The sequence below is a fragment of the Salarias fasciatus genome, chromosome 5, assembly GCF_902148845.1.
Source record: "Salarias fasciatus chromosome 5, fSalaFa1.1, whole genome shotgun sequence".
In the NCBI taxonomy this organism is placed as follows: domain Eukaryota; kingdom Metazoa; phylum Chordata; class Actinopteri; order Blenniiformes; family Blenniidae; genus Salarias; species Salarias fasciatus.
The window spans coordinates 4,196,471-4,212,131 of NC_043749.1; the positions used below are offsets into that span (position 1 = coordinate 4,196,471).

Sequence of the window (15,661 nt, forward strand, 5' to 3'; positions counted from 1 at the left end):
CGTGACACCAAGAAGTGTACAGAAGGGGGTTAAATTGAATAGTCTGACCGTGATATAAATACTTGTATTGTGTAATCTGTTTTGTTTTTGTTTGTTTGTTTGTTTGTTTTTCAAATATAAGCTAAATAAATTGTTGATGTGAGGGCAACTTCTGGTGCCTTTTCTTAGCATTTTATAATTTCAATTAATTTTCAATTAAACTTTGTAAAGGAATAATTACAAAATAAAATGAATGCAAAGTTCAAAAAAATTTATTTATAAAGTGAATTTATTGGTGATGCATCAAAGCTCTTTGTATAACTCCCCCCTGTAAATAACGTCTTAACGTGTTTTCACTGTCAATCTGTTTAAAAGTATATATTGATCACCCTTTAGCCATCAATATTCTGACTTCTTTGATATTTTAACATTCTACTCTATTTATTCTGTTATATTCTTCGTGGAGCAATGCTGTTAAAAAATAATCCCTGTTGGATTCATTCATTATTTTCTATTCAAAAAGCCAGAGATGTAGCAGCAGTTGCAGCCTATGTGTAAAGATCAGATAAATTGTTAATATGTTGAACTGCAAAGCTCTCCAATACTGTATCACAGTTGTATCATATTTCTATAACGTGTACCGTATTTGGCACTGGAACTCGTTAAATTTAGCTTTATGTTGATTTTAAAAGAAGTCTCTTGTAATTTTGATTTTGCGAAAATAAAGACATTTCCATCACCTATTCTCTGCGCCACAACAAAGAAAAACCTGAAAGTTTATGTGAAGGTTATTGCTGCACTGTTTACCTCAAACAGAAAAGAAGCGCACAGTAATTGTTTTTGTCATAGTTTTAATCAATATTCCTGCGATTATGGGTTGTCATGTTTACAGTTTAAGACGCACTATTTCACTTCTTCCCGGCCGCCATCGATCTGGGAATCTGCTGCTCTACTTTCCCTGCAGTAAACAGCCTCGCGCGCCGCTCGGTGCGCGCGGCTCAGGGCGCAGAGCCGGAGCATGGTGGTACACGGGACTCAGTCAGTACTACACTAGTGGGTTGTCCTCCAGCAAGCGAGGAGGAAGCGTGCGTGCGCCGGCGTGCGTGTGTGTAAAGCGCACGCGCGCGCATATGTGGCTGTGTATCTGTGTGCGTAAAAGAGGGAGGGTGAGGGAGTTGAAAGCGCCGTCCAACACGTGAGCCTCATGTGACTGTGTGTGCGCGCGAGCGTGTGTGTGTGTGTGAGTGTGTGTGTGTGTGTATGTGTCTCCAGCCCAGAGACGTGCCTGCAGTCACAGGGTTTATTTAACACGTAGTCACAAACCCACCCAGCTCTCACACGTCGCGCCGGGCGTGGAGCCTCCCTGTAGACTCAGAGCGCACCTCAGGGTGACAACACTCCAGACGCGGCTCACGTCGGGAAACACGCACGCTGGATAACCGGAGATACTTTTCTCTCTTTTTGTTGCTGTTTCACTATTTTAGCCATTCTTGAAGATCAGCCGATCGGACGTTTTTTGTGTTGTGTTTTTTTCCCCCCACAAGGCTTTCTTGAAAGTAATTTTTTTCGGTTTTTTGAAGCGACATGGAGAGGATTACCAGTGCGCAACCACCGCCTCCCCGCGTGCCAAACTCTCTGGATATAGCTGACATGCAAGGGTAAAAGGAGCATTCCTACTGATTTATTCTAATTTCTGCTGTGTTTTATTCTGAACTCCGAAAAAAAACTATTTCTTTTTTAATCTTGTGTCTCCAAAGAATGGACTTTCCCATTTATGTGTACAAACCCAGGAGAAACATGAAGCGCATGGAAGAAAGCAAGGTAAATATTTTTTTTTAAGATATTTTTTCCCTTTTTGGTCAGTATTTCTGCACGTGTATGTTTTACATTAACCATTCCACTTGTCTTCAGGAGACGTACAAGCTGCCGCACCGACTGATCGAGAAGAAAAGACGCGACAGAATTAACGAGTGCATCGCGCAGCTGAAGGATTTGTTACCAGAACATCTTAAGCTGACGGTGAGCATTATCTTTCTGCATATGGCATGTCTGCAAACTACCGGGAGGATCTGAGACGCCACATGGTCCTGCTCGCTACTTTTGTCTGCTCCATACTTTTGATTCAGTTTCATACAGTGAAATAAATTCTGTGTGCCTTTTTAAGTAAATTTAAAAACGAAGAAAAGAAGAAGAAGAAAAAAAGCTTATCTGTACAGTAATATATTTTGTTTTGAAGTATTGACTGCTTTAGTGTTTCGCTTCACCTCAGATTCCAGCTGGTTAGTAACTGACTGGAACACGGATTGCATGACTTCCCCAGAGCTTGTCCTCTGATCAGCTGCAGAATGTGTTACATAAGAAAGATCAACATGCTTATCAAAGGTCTTCCTGTTTTAGACCCTGGGTCATTTGGAGAAAGCCGTGGTGCTGGAGCTCACTCTCAAGCATGTGAAGGCCCTGAGCACCCTGCTGGAGCAGCAGCAGCAGAAAATCATGGCGTTGCAGAAGGACTTACAGATCAGTAAGTTTCCTCTCGGCGAGCCAAAGCAACACCTTCCCCTCTGCTTCATTCTCACACATGAGTTGTGCAGACAGTATGATTCAACTTTTTTTTTAACCATCAACCCCTCAGGCGACCATGGAGGCGACGGCGCCGAGAGCAGCGAGGAGATGTTCCGCTCCGGCTTCCACCTGTGCGCCAAAGAGGTGCTCCACTACCTGGCCAGCCAAGAGAGCAGCAGGGACCTGACCCCGTCCCACGTCATCAGCCACATCCAGAAGGTCGCGGCCGAAGTCATGCAGCACCAGCAGGTGGACGAACCCGCCCGTCAGCCTTCGGAAAAGTCGAGGAAGGCCCCGGCGGAGCCCGCCAGGGCCTCCGAGGGCCCGGGCAAGAACTGTGTTCCCGTCATTCAGAGGACTTACCCCCACGGGACGGGCGAGCTGAGCGGCAGCGACACGGACACTGACAGCGGCTACGGCGGAGAGCACGAGAAGCCCAAGACGCAGTGGTCGGAGAGCCACAGGAGGGAGGGGGAGCTCAAGCACGCCGCTGCGTCGTCTGAGGGGTGGGCGGCGCCATCAAGCAGGAGGGCGACGAGCCGCGCGCCAAGAAGTCGAAGTCGGACTCCTCGGAGGACGAGGTCCTCTCCGGCCACTCGGCGGGAGTTCCCGGCAGCTACATGAGCTTCTCGCCCAACCAGCCGCCGTTCTGCCTCCCCTTCTACCTCCTGCCCCCGGCCGCCGCCGCCGCCGCCGCGTACCTGCCCATGCTGGAGAAGTGCTGGTACCCCGGGGGCATGCCGGTCATGTACCCCGGCATGAGCGGCTCCCCGGCCAGCCTGCCTGCAGAGACAGCGCCCCCCTCCCTGGTGATGTCCCCGAGGGCCGGTTCCCCGGGGCCACTGCAGACCCCGCTGGACTCCCCCGCTCTCCACAAAGCTTTGAAGCAGATCCCTCCTTTGAACTTGGAAACCAAAGACTGAGCTGTTTCTGTCAGAATCTCTCCCTCTGAATGTTTATTGTGGTAAACTCGAGTGTAAAAAAACACACACACACACACACTGGCACCCTTGCACACCACAGCCGTAGTCTGGCCCGTCGGCGCACCCGCCTCGACACCATCTGCCGTCAGCTCCCGAACCGAAACAGGACCGCTGGGGGCGACCTGTGGGCGCCGCCCGCCGCCAACCTGAAGGCTCACATGACACCTGCTGCGTGGCTCTGAAGCACTGTGAAGATGGGCGGTTGAACCAGTGCACCAGACCGTGCACAAGGTTTCTTTCTGTCATTGGTTTTCTCAACTCTAAGCGTTGAATGTCTGAGGTAAACCCCGAATGTATGTACGGCACAGACAGGCCCCCTGCAGCCCACAACGGTTTTGACCAACCTTTATTCTTTTTTGCACACACACACACACAAACACACCAGTCTGAAATGAATGTAAAGAGTGAGCAAAAGTCCCCTGTAGATGCTGCTTGAACTATTATCACCTGCTGTAGATCTGTGACTGGAGGATCTGCCTCCTGGAGCTGCAACAAACCTTCGTCTCGACTAGAATGTTACCAAAAAGAAACCAACCGTTTCCGTGTGTATTCATATGAGGCGTCGTCACAAACGGCGTTGCTCTGCTGGTTCCTCCGTTCGTCGGGAGCCGAATGAACTCGAGGCTTCCCGACGTTGGAGGAATTCAGGGCGTCGTCGCCGTACCAGTGTGTCACTCGTGATGTGGCCATATGTGCTTTTCTTTTTTTTTAATTTGTGACTCATTATTTGTGTATGTAGACAGAGATCCTGTGAAGTAATGTCTTGTAATATTTCTTCTTCTTCTTCTTCTTTTTTTTTTTTGGCTCATACTACTTCATACATCTCTATTTTTGATACGTGAGCGTGTTTGGACGGTTGGAGGTAGCGTTCCCGCTGCTGTGCACCCGGGCGAGGTGTTGCCGCCGTGCACGCAGGTTCCCAGTCATGTTTAAAGGCCTGGTCTTCTTAGCTCATGCTGTTGCCTTTACTCATCTAGCGCAGACACAACATTTATCGAGGCGTGTTTTGCCGTCCAAGTGTTGTGTCTGCGGCAAAAGAGAGTGAATGTAAAGTTCAAACAGAAATAATAGTTTTGTATAGACAGAGGTACTTGGGATTTTTATTTTGAATTGTAACACGAGGTTGTACATATTTTGTATATAAAGTATTATTGATATATATTAAAATATTAATAAAGTCTTTTTTTTCCTTGTGGAATTTGTGTTCGACTGCCTGTTGGCTTAAATGTGTTGCAGTCAGCCAACCTGACAGCTCCTCATAACAACACACACTTACATAACACTTACATAACCCGTAAAGCAGCGCAGCCGCTGTAAATCGATAGCGTGTCTTAGATTACGGGCAGTAAACATTTCAAGCTGAAAAGGATTTTGAAGAAATTCAATGAGAGATGTCACAATCGGGAAACTGTAACTTAAAGCTTAAAGATTGCTCAGTAAGTGTAAACAGGAAGAGCTCCTCACTGTCATGAATATTAACGTCCACGGACGTGCTAATCGCTGAGATTATTTTAAAGAGGAGAGACTTTTGTTTTTGCAAATTAAAAAAGGGAAATGAATGAAGACTGAAGGAGATCAAAACAGTTAAGTTTGATTGATAAAAGTTGAAAAACATGCAAAGAGCACAGTGGAAATCACATCTGAGGTTTTGTGTGTGAGAGTGTGTGAGACTGGGGGGATAAGTGTCACATTTTATGAAGATTAGCAAACCTGGGGGCGTGTAAAGAGCACACTTCCTGTAATCACATCGGTATCTTGTAATTTGGTTTGTAGAATAAAGCCTGCTTCTATTTTTTTTTTTTTTTTTGCCCCAGGCCCAATCGTGTTGGAAAATGTTGCAATGCTGCCATCGTGTGGCCGTCAGGCGTCATAGCATGTGGGAAATGACAGTTTGGAAACGCACTATTTTATGCGAATATGTTGAACTTGTTACGGTTTAAACATTTATCATATGTAAATGAGGTAAAAACTACACCTTTGATTTAGGAGATATTGAATCGACACACATTCATGTCTTCCTGGTTTATGTTGCTTCGATTTGATTCACTCTTGCAGGCTGCTGGATCTGAAACCGATCAACACATCATATCAGCAACTTTAGTGTCACCAAAAGAGTCTAATTGAACGATTCATGGGACAGATTGATAATCTACAACCCCCCACAATATGACTTCAGAGTTGAACCCATGACCTGCTTGAATAATGACAGCAATATTTAACATATATGTAATAGTATCGGCGGTAAGGAATACAGTTGAATGGACACAAAATAAGAAGAAGACAAAGAAAAGCACAATGATTTATGCTTGTAATTGCTAGAGTCGGCATGCTTTGATTCATCATCTTTACTACTTTATCACATTTTCTAATATTATAACACATTTTCTACTGTGGAAGGTTCAAACAACAAGCCAGTTAAAAAAAGGGAAAGAGTGAAAATGTGTGTTTGAATAGGGGGAGTAAAAGTGAAAAGCAAAAATAAAGTAAATACTCAAATAAAGTCTTAATACTTGAAAAAGTCACTAACGTAGAGCAACAATGTGCACCTACTGTAATGCTTCTCTCCTCTTTTGAATGTGACTCAAGTTTTTGGTCTTTATCAGAGTGCACCTGCAGTTTATAACGACAGGAACCGATCAAATCGTGAGCAATGTGATGCTCAAAGAGACAAAACTCATCCCTGTTAGAAAATCCCATTGATCCAGACAGACACTTATTTCAACAGTGGAGTTTTACGCCATTCTAAAACCATAATACATGACAGAGTTGCCTTCATTTTGGATAAATCTCAAACCTTGTTCATCCAACAAGTTTAGATTCTAATTGGAGAAACTTTTGTATCCAGAGTTGTTGAGAGATAATGAATTTTGATATGATGGGAGTTCCATGTTGTTTTTCACGCTGAGTATTTCAGCTCCCTTACAGAGAGAAGAGAGTTTGGTGGTGTCACAGAGGTCACAGCTGCTGCTTTCCCTGCTTCTGGAGGTGTAGAGGTGGACTTTACCTCCTGCAGCCTCCACACCGCACAGTGAGGCAGAAGGTCAGAGCGCTCTCCATCTTCAGAGAAGTCCACCGCCACGTCCCACCTTGACATTTACCTGGAACATGAGCAGATGTCCTGACACTTGTGTTTCATTTTACTGTGTGTCACTCTGTGTGACTTCACTAAAATGTTTTCCTTCTATGCGAAAACACAATATACAATGACTTCTCAAAGACGTTACATAATGGAAGAAAAGCTTGGCGAATGCACCTAAAATTCTGTATTTCATTGATTCATCTGACGGGAGCAGTGCACAGTACCAAACAGAAAGCCAACATGCAATAGGAACCAGTGGCTGATTGATATGAGAGTTGATCACAAAACAAAAAACACAACATCTCTATCCATCTAGGAACAGTTCATCTGGACACTATTCAATGCAAAGCACATTATACCATCCCTTCTCAATACCCGTGGATAATATAATAGAAAAAGATTATTAATAGTTGCATGGTGGTTGGCATGATAACATCACAACAAGAATAGTGTGTATTCTAATTGTGCTATAAGGATATTGTGGCGTTTCCTGTTTGTAATTTATTCTGTAGGGGATTCAAATTCGTTGACAAATTTAAACACTTTTTTAAGTAATGCAATAGTTACTTTGAATAGTGATTTGTTACTTCTAAAATATTGTAACTAACTCAGTTACCTTTTTGAAGAGGTAATGTTGACAGTGAGGGTTGGTTTTATTTTGAAAAGCCGAAAGCGGAAGAGGCGCGCTTGTTCAACCCCGGTCTCCCGCAGGACTCTGCCCCGTGCGGTGACAGTCCGGCTGGATGCGCGTGGGAGCGAGTCCGCCGTGATGTCGCGGGCCGAGGCGCTGCTGCGGCCGCTGCTGCTGCTCCTCCTGGTGCCGGACTCGGAGCCTGGAGCCGGGCTCAGCCCTGCTCCGCCCACGGTGAACATCAGCCTGGACGAGGACCCGGAGGTGCGCTGGAACCTCTGCTGCAGGTTTTCGATGTTAGTTACCTGAAAGCAGCCGCCGCGGAGGTCATCGAGTAAGTTGAACACACACTCCATTTATCATTGAGTGAATTATCCACGCGCTGTCTTGTTAAATCATATATTCTAATAAGTTTTATAACTGTGGCGTACTATTGACACACCGTGTCAGGAGGTCGAGGGGCTGATGTGACAGGGGGAGATTCCATTCCATTGTTGTGGGGGAACAATGAACATAAATACATCCCAAAAAAACGCCTTTTCGGTGGGGATACAACCATTAAATGTCCTGCAATAAGTTGAACTAACTTGTTAAAATTTGTTGAGTAATTTATTTAATTCCAACTTATTATAGTTATATTTATGTAAAAAATAATGTTAAGACGCGCACCCCTTATCAATGGATTCACCCTAACATCAGACTTCAGACACCGCTGTGTATAAACAATGCAATAACTTTGAAAGTTGGGACTTTATTTTGTTGTTGATTGCACACCTTCGTCCATTTTGCCCCGTGTGTCAAAGGATCCACTTCACAATCTTACTTCTGCTCTATAAAGCTTTGCATGGACCTAAATACATCTCAGATTTATTTGCAGAGCATAAAACATGCAGAGCTCCGAGGTGCTCAGGAAGAAGGTTACGAAATGTTTCAGAGTCAGAAGAAACAAGATGAAGCAGCTTTTAGTTCCCTCATTCCTTACATGTGGAACAAATTTCTTGCTGACACGACTTCTTTTAAAGTACCTTTTTCTTCAAAAATTTGATATTTTTCCTGTATCTCTGTTCAACCCATGCACATACAATTAAAGGAAAAGTTCTAAATTGTATATAATATTTGGTTAAAGTACTTTCCCATAGACGTATTCTGGCTTATAGGACAACTTTAGTAATTTGTTACAGTTTAATATCAACTTTTAAAAACAGAGTGTTTGTTGGGTGTTGCTGTTGCATTTAGGCGACACAAACAGTTTTCTGTTCAGCAGACGTTGAATGACGTGGCACTGATCTTTATGAGCATTAAACCAGAATTTGGTTCAACGGTCACGAGATTCCGCTGCTTCAGTGTCCCAGAAATACTCTGACATTTAAGGGCAAAATAAAAAGTTGGATCAGGGAAAGACAAAAATGATCACTGTCAGGACTGCAAAATGTCATCCTCACTGCGTTATGGATGCTAATCCCTGTTCGGATGTCTTTGTACGGCTGTTGTTAATGTTTATTGCATTGCGCACATGTGGTTTCACTAAAAATACAAACAGCATCCACTAGTGACCCAACATGAAAACCAAATCGTTTTCAGTGTTTCTGCCATTTTTGTTGAAACACATCCATTTCAAAAGGTCGTCATGTAAGCATGAAACTTTTCTGAAACAAAAGCGCAAAAACAATGTGTTTTCACTTGAAATGTTATGTGAACAGGCCTGAGGTACTACAGTCGTTTGAAGCCATTTCAGTCGATGTGTTCAGATGAAACTTAGAACGACTGTCATCCTGCAATTTATTCTGAATCACTTTATTGGTTAAATAAAATTTAAAAGAGAAAGTTCTACAAATCTGCACATATTTCAGGGATTAGTCTGTGGTCGGGTTTCAGTATTCAACTAAAATAGTGGTTTTAACTGATTTTACAATAAGTCTGGGCAGGTAAACTTGCTGTGTTTTCAGGAGTAGGTGGATCCAGAGGAGTAAGTTTTAAGCTAAACGATACAAAGTTTGATGTGCATTTCTGAAACAATGTGAAACTTCCCCAGGATTACTGTGTGTTCTGATACTGCTGTGAAGTGCTACTATTGTAATATTACACAGATCAAAACCTCAGGGTTCAGCCAGTTTACCACACTAACATGAAACCTTTCCTTTCTCCAGTTCCACCATTCCCAAATGGGTGCACCATGCGCTCACGCCAGTGGTGGAGGCTCTGGAGGACTACATCCCTCAGCCTTACGCGGGGAGATCCAAGGCCTGGCCTCACACTTCGGAGGAGAGCTGTCTGATATCCATGCTCAACTTCGCCTACGAAGTGACCGCGTACGTATGAATTTGGATACACTTAGGTCTCTGTGCTGGAAATGTACTTTGACTTGCTAATTAGTTTCTCGTCAGCTTCCCTCAAGTTCTTCTGCTTTTAAACATCACTTTCCCGCAAAAAGTGATCAGAACTCAACTTTTCTGAAAAGCTGCTACTGCTGCATGTGCGCCACAGCAGTAGTTAGCAGTTCTTCTGCACATGCCTGAGTAGATGGACAGTAACAACAGTAGCGGCCTCCACAGTGTCACGACTCCCAGTCCATCTTCTCCTGGACTTGGTAGTTTCAGAGTTCACATTTAACGTAGCAGCAATCCAGTTTCGCCTTCTGTCCATGCCAATGTTTATCGCGTATTGTTCTCTGTGTGCATGTGTGTGTGGTTTCATTATGAAAACAAAAAACAGCACACACGTGTGGCCCAAGATGAAAACCATTTAGTTTTTAGTGTTTATGCAGTAGCCGTGTAAACAGACATAAAAAAATTTGCTAAAATTTTGTGCAATAAATGAAAAAAAACAATGATTTTTCAGTTAACACTTCTAATTGACGGGACCTCAGTCCCTTCACTGTGTGCAGTCTCTGAGGAGACCCACAATAAGGGACACCCTTCATGTATACTAACAAACGCCATGCATTTCTAGGTTTTGCACGAGCATCGTAGCTCAGGACAAAACGGCCACTTGTTCCACGGCAGGAATCTGGATTATCCACATTCTGTACTGAGGAATCTGACCATCAACATATCCTTCCTCAAGAAAGGAGAGGTAAGTATGCATCCATCCGACTGGATGTGCAAACCTCATCAGTCGTCGTGATGATCTGATGTTTAGAGCCCTTGTTTCCACATCAGGTGGCGTACACTGGGACGTCGTTTGCGGGCTACGTGGGCTTGTGGACCGGGCAGAGTCCCAACAAGTTTACGGTCTCTGGTGACCAGCGAGGTGAGATTACTCGTACTCTCGGAGGCTGTTTCTGTTGCTTTGTAATTCCTAAGCTGAGTGTGTTGACCAGGCTCCGAGCACCTGTGGAACTGGTGGAAGAACATCGTGTCTGCCATCCTGTACCGGAGATCCCCCGTCAGCTGGCTGGTGAGGGAGGTGAGGCTCTTAGAGAAAACCGAAATATCTGCAGTGCGTGGAAGTGAAACTAACTGTGAGCTCACCATGCAGACGCTGGAGGAGGCGGAGGACTTTCAGGACGCAGTGATGCGTCTATCGAAAATCCCCATCATCACAGGGGTGTATTACATCGTGGGCGGCGTGCGGCCGGGAGAGGGAGTCGTCATCACCAGAGATCGAAAAGGCCCCGCTGACATCTGGCCACTGGAGCCCGTTGATGGAGGGTAGGCAAATTAATACAGCCCGGGGAGAGCCCGATGTCTGACGGTGTGCGTTGAGTCTGAGTCTGTGTGTTCAGGTGGTACAGAGTGGAGACAAACTTCGATCACTGGCTTCCGCCTCCAGCCAGGGACCATCGGAGGTGAGCGGCTGCTCAGTGTCTACCCATCCTGTTCAGTTCAGCTTTTAATTTGTGTTCATGTAGGACAGTTGGTGTTGCAGCAAAGTATAAAACATAAATCACACACTTACATACATATATGGCGGGATAATAGTGTCCTGAACGACATCGGTATCAAAGACTAAATAGAATCCTATAATTAACTGAAATAGGCCTGCTCCTACAGTCCAAGAATTTCCTTTTGGCCTTTTTGGATTTTCTTTCAAAATAATTTTATAATTAAAAAATATATTTATATTTGACATCCCTACATTGATTATTTGCAATGAATGTGATTAACTCTGAAAACCCTGGAAACAATCGGAATGTTCTCCAGTGTTACTGTGTTTTTGATAGTGCTGAAAAGTGCTGCAAATGTACACAGATTGAAACCTCAGGCCTGCGGGCCAAAGCCAGCCTGCAAGAGGCTCCAATCCGGCCCCAAAAAAACCAAGCAAATTGTAAAAATTCCAAAGAAAATACTGATGTTCTAACAAATTTCTCAAGAGTGACGGACACAAACAACACTAAGACCCGAGCTGAGATGTCGGTGATGCTGCCATGATCATGACGTACCATTAAAATGCCTTCATGTTGAGATTGTAGTCACTTTAAAGTATAAATTGTTGTCTTGCTTACCTCCTCAGAGAAGCAGCCAACAAAGCGCTGAATGCTACCGGGCAGGAGCACATCAACGCGGACACGCTGTTCCAGGCAAGTACAGCCTGAGAGGATCGCTGACCTCCTGGAAGTCTGAGCGGTTTCTAATGCAGTCTCATCCCGCAGGTCCTGTCACTGTATCCAGTGTGCAATGGGTAAGGAGGACACTTTGTATGTTCTTGTTCTTTTACTGTAGCTGTAGCTGAGAGCGGCTCTTGAGTGCATACCAGTGTCGCTTGACTTTTGTCCACTTCAGCAAAAACGTCAATAGGCTTTTGTTGCATGTCAGCTTAAGCAGCGCAGCCAGAGGTGGAATGTATGAACTGTAAAGACTCAGCAGTTTCAATCAGAATTGACTGTAATCTGCTTTTATCTGTCCTCCCAGAATTACAGTTTACACCACCATAATGAGCGCAGCCACTCCGGAGAAATACAGCACAGTCATCCGACCACAGGTAAATAAAACGGTCTGTGCTCCTCGGGCTTGATGGGAGCTGTCGTGTCGGGGTGTCGCTGATTTCTTTCTTTTCAGGGTTGCTCAAAGACAGACTGAGCTCACAGATTTCCTGAGCTCCACAGTGTCGCTTCATGCAGAATCGTTTTAGAGACGCAGCTTTTAATGAACGTCCGGTCAGGTGGCCTCGTTAAAATCAGTTAATAAAGGTGTTTCTGGTGGATTGAGGAGAAAAGAGCAGTTTGGTCACTTCATCACTGGATCATCTGGCTGGTTTCTCACATCAGTAAAGCTTCCTCACTTCGGACCTGCTGACTGCCTCTAACACGCCCAGTCCTACCTTCTGAAACACTACTTTGACTAATTCCAACTATTCCTGTGATGTACTTCCTTGAAAATGCTTCAGTGGAATTTTAAGATCTGAAGTGATGTTCAGGGGTGAAGTGATGACCTGCTAATTTTGCTTTTAATTTTGTAATTTTTTAATTCTATCTTGGACAGAATTATTGTACCACTCAATAAATTTTTCTGAAACAAATGTCCACATGTTTGATTGCTCTTAACTAAGACTTATGGAAAACACAACTGTTTGGAAATGCTCAGTCTCCGTCTCCTTGTAGACAAACGCTGCCCCAGCATATGCACACGAGATAGCTGTAATCCACAGCCAGAGGATGATGAGAATTGAAACTGATAAACAGATTCTTAACTGTTGTTTAATGATTTCTAAATGTCCACGGCCTTGATGTGCCTCACGTGTCTTCATGGTTCTTTATCATCCCCATCATTGTTCCTTGTGTATCAGGTTGTCTATGTTTGTTCCAGTTGTTCTGGTTTCGTGTTTTCAGAGCATGCAGCTCAGTGAGGGATCATTTGCCTCCTGAAAGCCAGGGACAATTTATTTTCTTAGTTTTTGCCTTCAGGAATCACATGACTGCCGTTGTGGCGGAGACGCGGCTCTTGAGTGCATACCAGTGCCGGCTGACTTTTGTCCGCCTCAGCAGCGCTGTCAATCGGCTTTTGTTGAGCGTCACGCTTAAGCAGCACAGCCAGAGGTTCGCTATTATCAGTCCTACTCCAATTACAGTTTACAGCACAACAGTGAGTCCAGCGACTCCGGAGAAATACAGCACAGTCATCAGACCAGGGCTTTCTGAAACAGACCCGACACTCTGTCTGGGCTCCTATACTTTCTATTCAGGGTCGACTCAAGACCAGCTGAGCTCCTAAACACCTGGTAGTGAATGGGGAGGTGTGGCGGTGCTGGGTGTTGGGGGACGGGGTTGTTGAATGGTTGTCCTCTGACTGGACCTCCAGCCATCCTGGTTCAAGAGGGGGTCAGGTCTTGGAGGCTCAGATTCCTGCCTGGTCTTGGCTCGATGGCTCCTGTTGGGGGTCATGGCCCTTCTCCTTCTCCACAAGGGGGTGGTTTTCTCCTGGTGGGGAGCTGGGTGCACGGTCTACACACACACACACACACACACACACACACACACACACAGACAGAAACCTGAAGCGTCTGCTGAGAGCAGCGAGAAAAAATGAGGAAAAACGAAACCAAAGTTAACTTTACATTCCCCTACTGGACAGCAGGAAAACAAAACCTAAGCGGGCTTTCTTCCTTCCCAGGCTTCCCTGGAAGCGGCTCAGTCCGCCTCAGTCCTCCTCGGGCAGCAGGTCGTCGCAGATCTCCACCATGAGCACGCTGAACCAGCAGTACGAGGAGAAAGTGCGTCCCTGCATCGACCTGATCGACTCGCTGCGCTCCCTGGGAGTGGAGAAGGACCTGGCGCTGCCCGCCATCGCCGTGATCGGAGACCAGAGCTCGGGGAAGAGCTCCGTGCTGGAGGCGCTGTCCGGGGTGGCTCTGCCCAGAGGGAGCGGTGAGAGGACCGGCCGTCAGACGGGACGGAAATAGTCCGTTATCATCTCTAATATTATGAGACGGACGTGTCACAAACTTGTAGTGAAAAATATTATATTCTAGGTGTGTCAAACATGCGGCTCGCGGGCCAAAATCAGGCCAATGCCCCAGTCCAGCAGTGGATTTACTTTACAAAGTTTACACGGAGTTTTATGTTTAAAAGTAACTGTTCTAAGTTTTCTACTATTAAAAAAAAAAAGGAAATGAAACCTATCTCCTGGGTGACTAATTGTGAAAACATGATTGACGAAGGAGAGAAATAGATTTTCATTGATTTTTGTCGAGTCATTTTGGTGGTCTAGGGGGGCGTGGAAATCCAGGTTCAAATTTGAAAAGTCTTTGTGTGGTGTTTGCATGTTCTCCCCATGTATTGACCCTAATATTGCTCCTGGGTGTGAATGTGGATGTGAATGTGTATCCGTCCTGTTATGGACTGGAGACCCTGTCCCAGGTGTGTTCTGCCCTCAACCTGAGATCAGCAACCCATTTGATGTATGATCCATCTAAACCAAAATGAATTTGTGCTGAACATATTTGCACAATTCCAAGTAAAATGGATTTTGGATAGCTTTCACTTTCACCAACACCTGCACACACTTAAGATGATTTTTTTTTCTCCCTGTTGTTGGACTGTAGCCTGGTAAACCAGCCCGCCCACTCCACATCCACATTTGGATTTTGGACCCCAGCTCCAAAATCCAAATGTGGATTTGGAGTGGGCGGGGCTGGTTACAAGGCTAGCTGAACTGGTTTTGTTCTGAGGAATGAGTCCATGAGAGAGCTGGCAGAGTGTCAAATTCATTCCTGAGAATAGAAATTGCTGGTAAATGACATCTATGTCTACAGGATGATCACTTCTGATATTTACAACTGGTTTATGCCTTTGATTTAGGTTATCTGAAAAAAGAAAGTTATCATATTGATCAACTCTGGAATAAAAATGTGACTTTTAAAAGCACTCAGGTGAGAGGACGACCCTCACACTTCACTCATCATCTGGATTTATACTGTTTTATTAGACGGGATATAAGTAGACAGACAGAGTGTCTGAGTCTAAGCTGTTACTCTGTGATAATAATATTGATATTCATTGTCAGAAGCTTGGAGTGAAATGCCAAAATTAGGGTCAGTTACTTGACCAGAAAGTGTGGGAAAAAAAGAAATAATGACTGTATTTCAGTTCTAAGAATAAAAATAACTGTTCTTCCAAAGTTATCCTCTGTTAAATGTCAACAAGTCTGGGTCTAGTTTTTTTTGTTTCATTTTGAGTGGACCAGACCGAAAAACAGTGCCCTAACAACCTTCAAAAGTAAACTTTAAAGTTTTTTTTTTCTGCTGTGTTGCTGAGCATTTAAAATGAAATGTCAATAGTTTCACAAAACAAAATATTTTTGACGGAAAATGACAATGTCAGCATAAATTCAATTTTAATTATTCATTCTGTTGCAAATACAGTGAAATGGTCCGTGTGTGTGTGTGTGTGTGTGTGTGGTGGTGTGTGTGTGTGTGTGGTGTCTGTCTGTATTATTGTCATGGTGATACTGTCAAGTAGTTGTGTTCTCCTTTTATTTAAACTGACCCCTT

At 44.5% G+C, this 15,661-nt stretch overlaps 3 protein-coding genes across 3 annotated transcripts; all 3 read left to right on the top strand.

Moving 5' to 3' along the window:
* The first annotated feature begins 1,270 nt into the window (after positions 1-1,270).
* LOC115388307 (class E basic helix-loop-helix protein 40-like) lies at positions 1,271-3,651 on the top strand. Its single transcript, XM_030091380.1, is given in 6 exon segments — positions 1,271-1,637; positions 1,737-1,800; positions 1,891-1,998; positions 2,377-2,500; positions 2,612-3,018; positions 3,021-3,651. Coding segments are annotated over 6 exon segments (1,221 nt in total). The 5' UTR covers positions 1,271-1,563; the 3' UTR covers positions 3,465-3,651.
* A 3,706-nt stretch (positions 3,652-7,357) lies between these two features.
* Positions 7,358-12,555, top strand: LOC115388308 (N-acylethanolamine-hydrolyzing acid amidase-like). Its single transcript, XM_030091381.1, is given in 15 exon segments — positions 7,358-7,505; positions 7,508-7,568; positions 9,382-9,458; positions 9,461-9,512; positions 9,514-9,543; positions 10,184-10,212; positions 10,215-10,306; positions 10,393-10,483; positions 10,554-10,639; positions 10,712-10,884; positions 10,959-11,021; positions 11,687-11,753; positions 11,826-11,854; positions 12,085-12,154; positions 12,232-12,555. Coding segments are annotated over 15 exon segments (1,074 nt in total). The 5' UTR covers positions 7,358-7,372; the 3' UTR covers positions 12,253-12,555.
* A 1,194-nt stretch (positions 12,556-13,749) lies between these two features.
* On the top strand, positions 13,750-15,229 carry LOC115388311 (interferon-induced GTP-binding protein Mx-like). Its single transcript, XM_030091385.1, has 2 exons — positions 13,750-14,048; positions 15,053-15,229. Exons 1-2 carry the CDS (start codon positions 13,850-13,852, stop codon positions 15,094-15,096), a joined length of 243 nt encoding a protein of 80 aa, XP_029947245.1. The 5' UTR covers positions 13,750-13,849; the 3' UTR covers positions 15,097-15,229.
* The last annotated feature ends 432 nt before the right edge of the window (positions 15,230-15,661 follow it).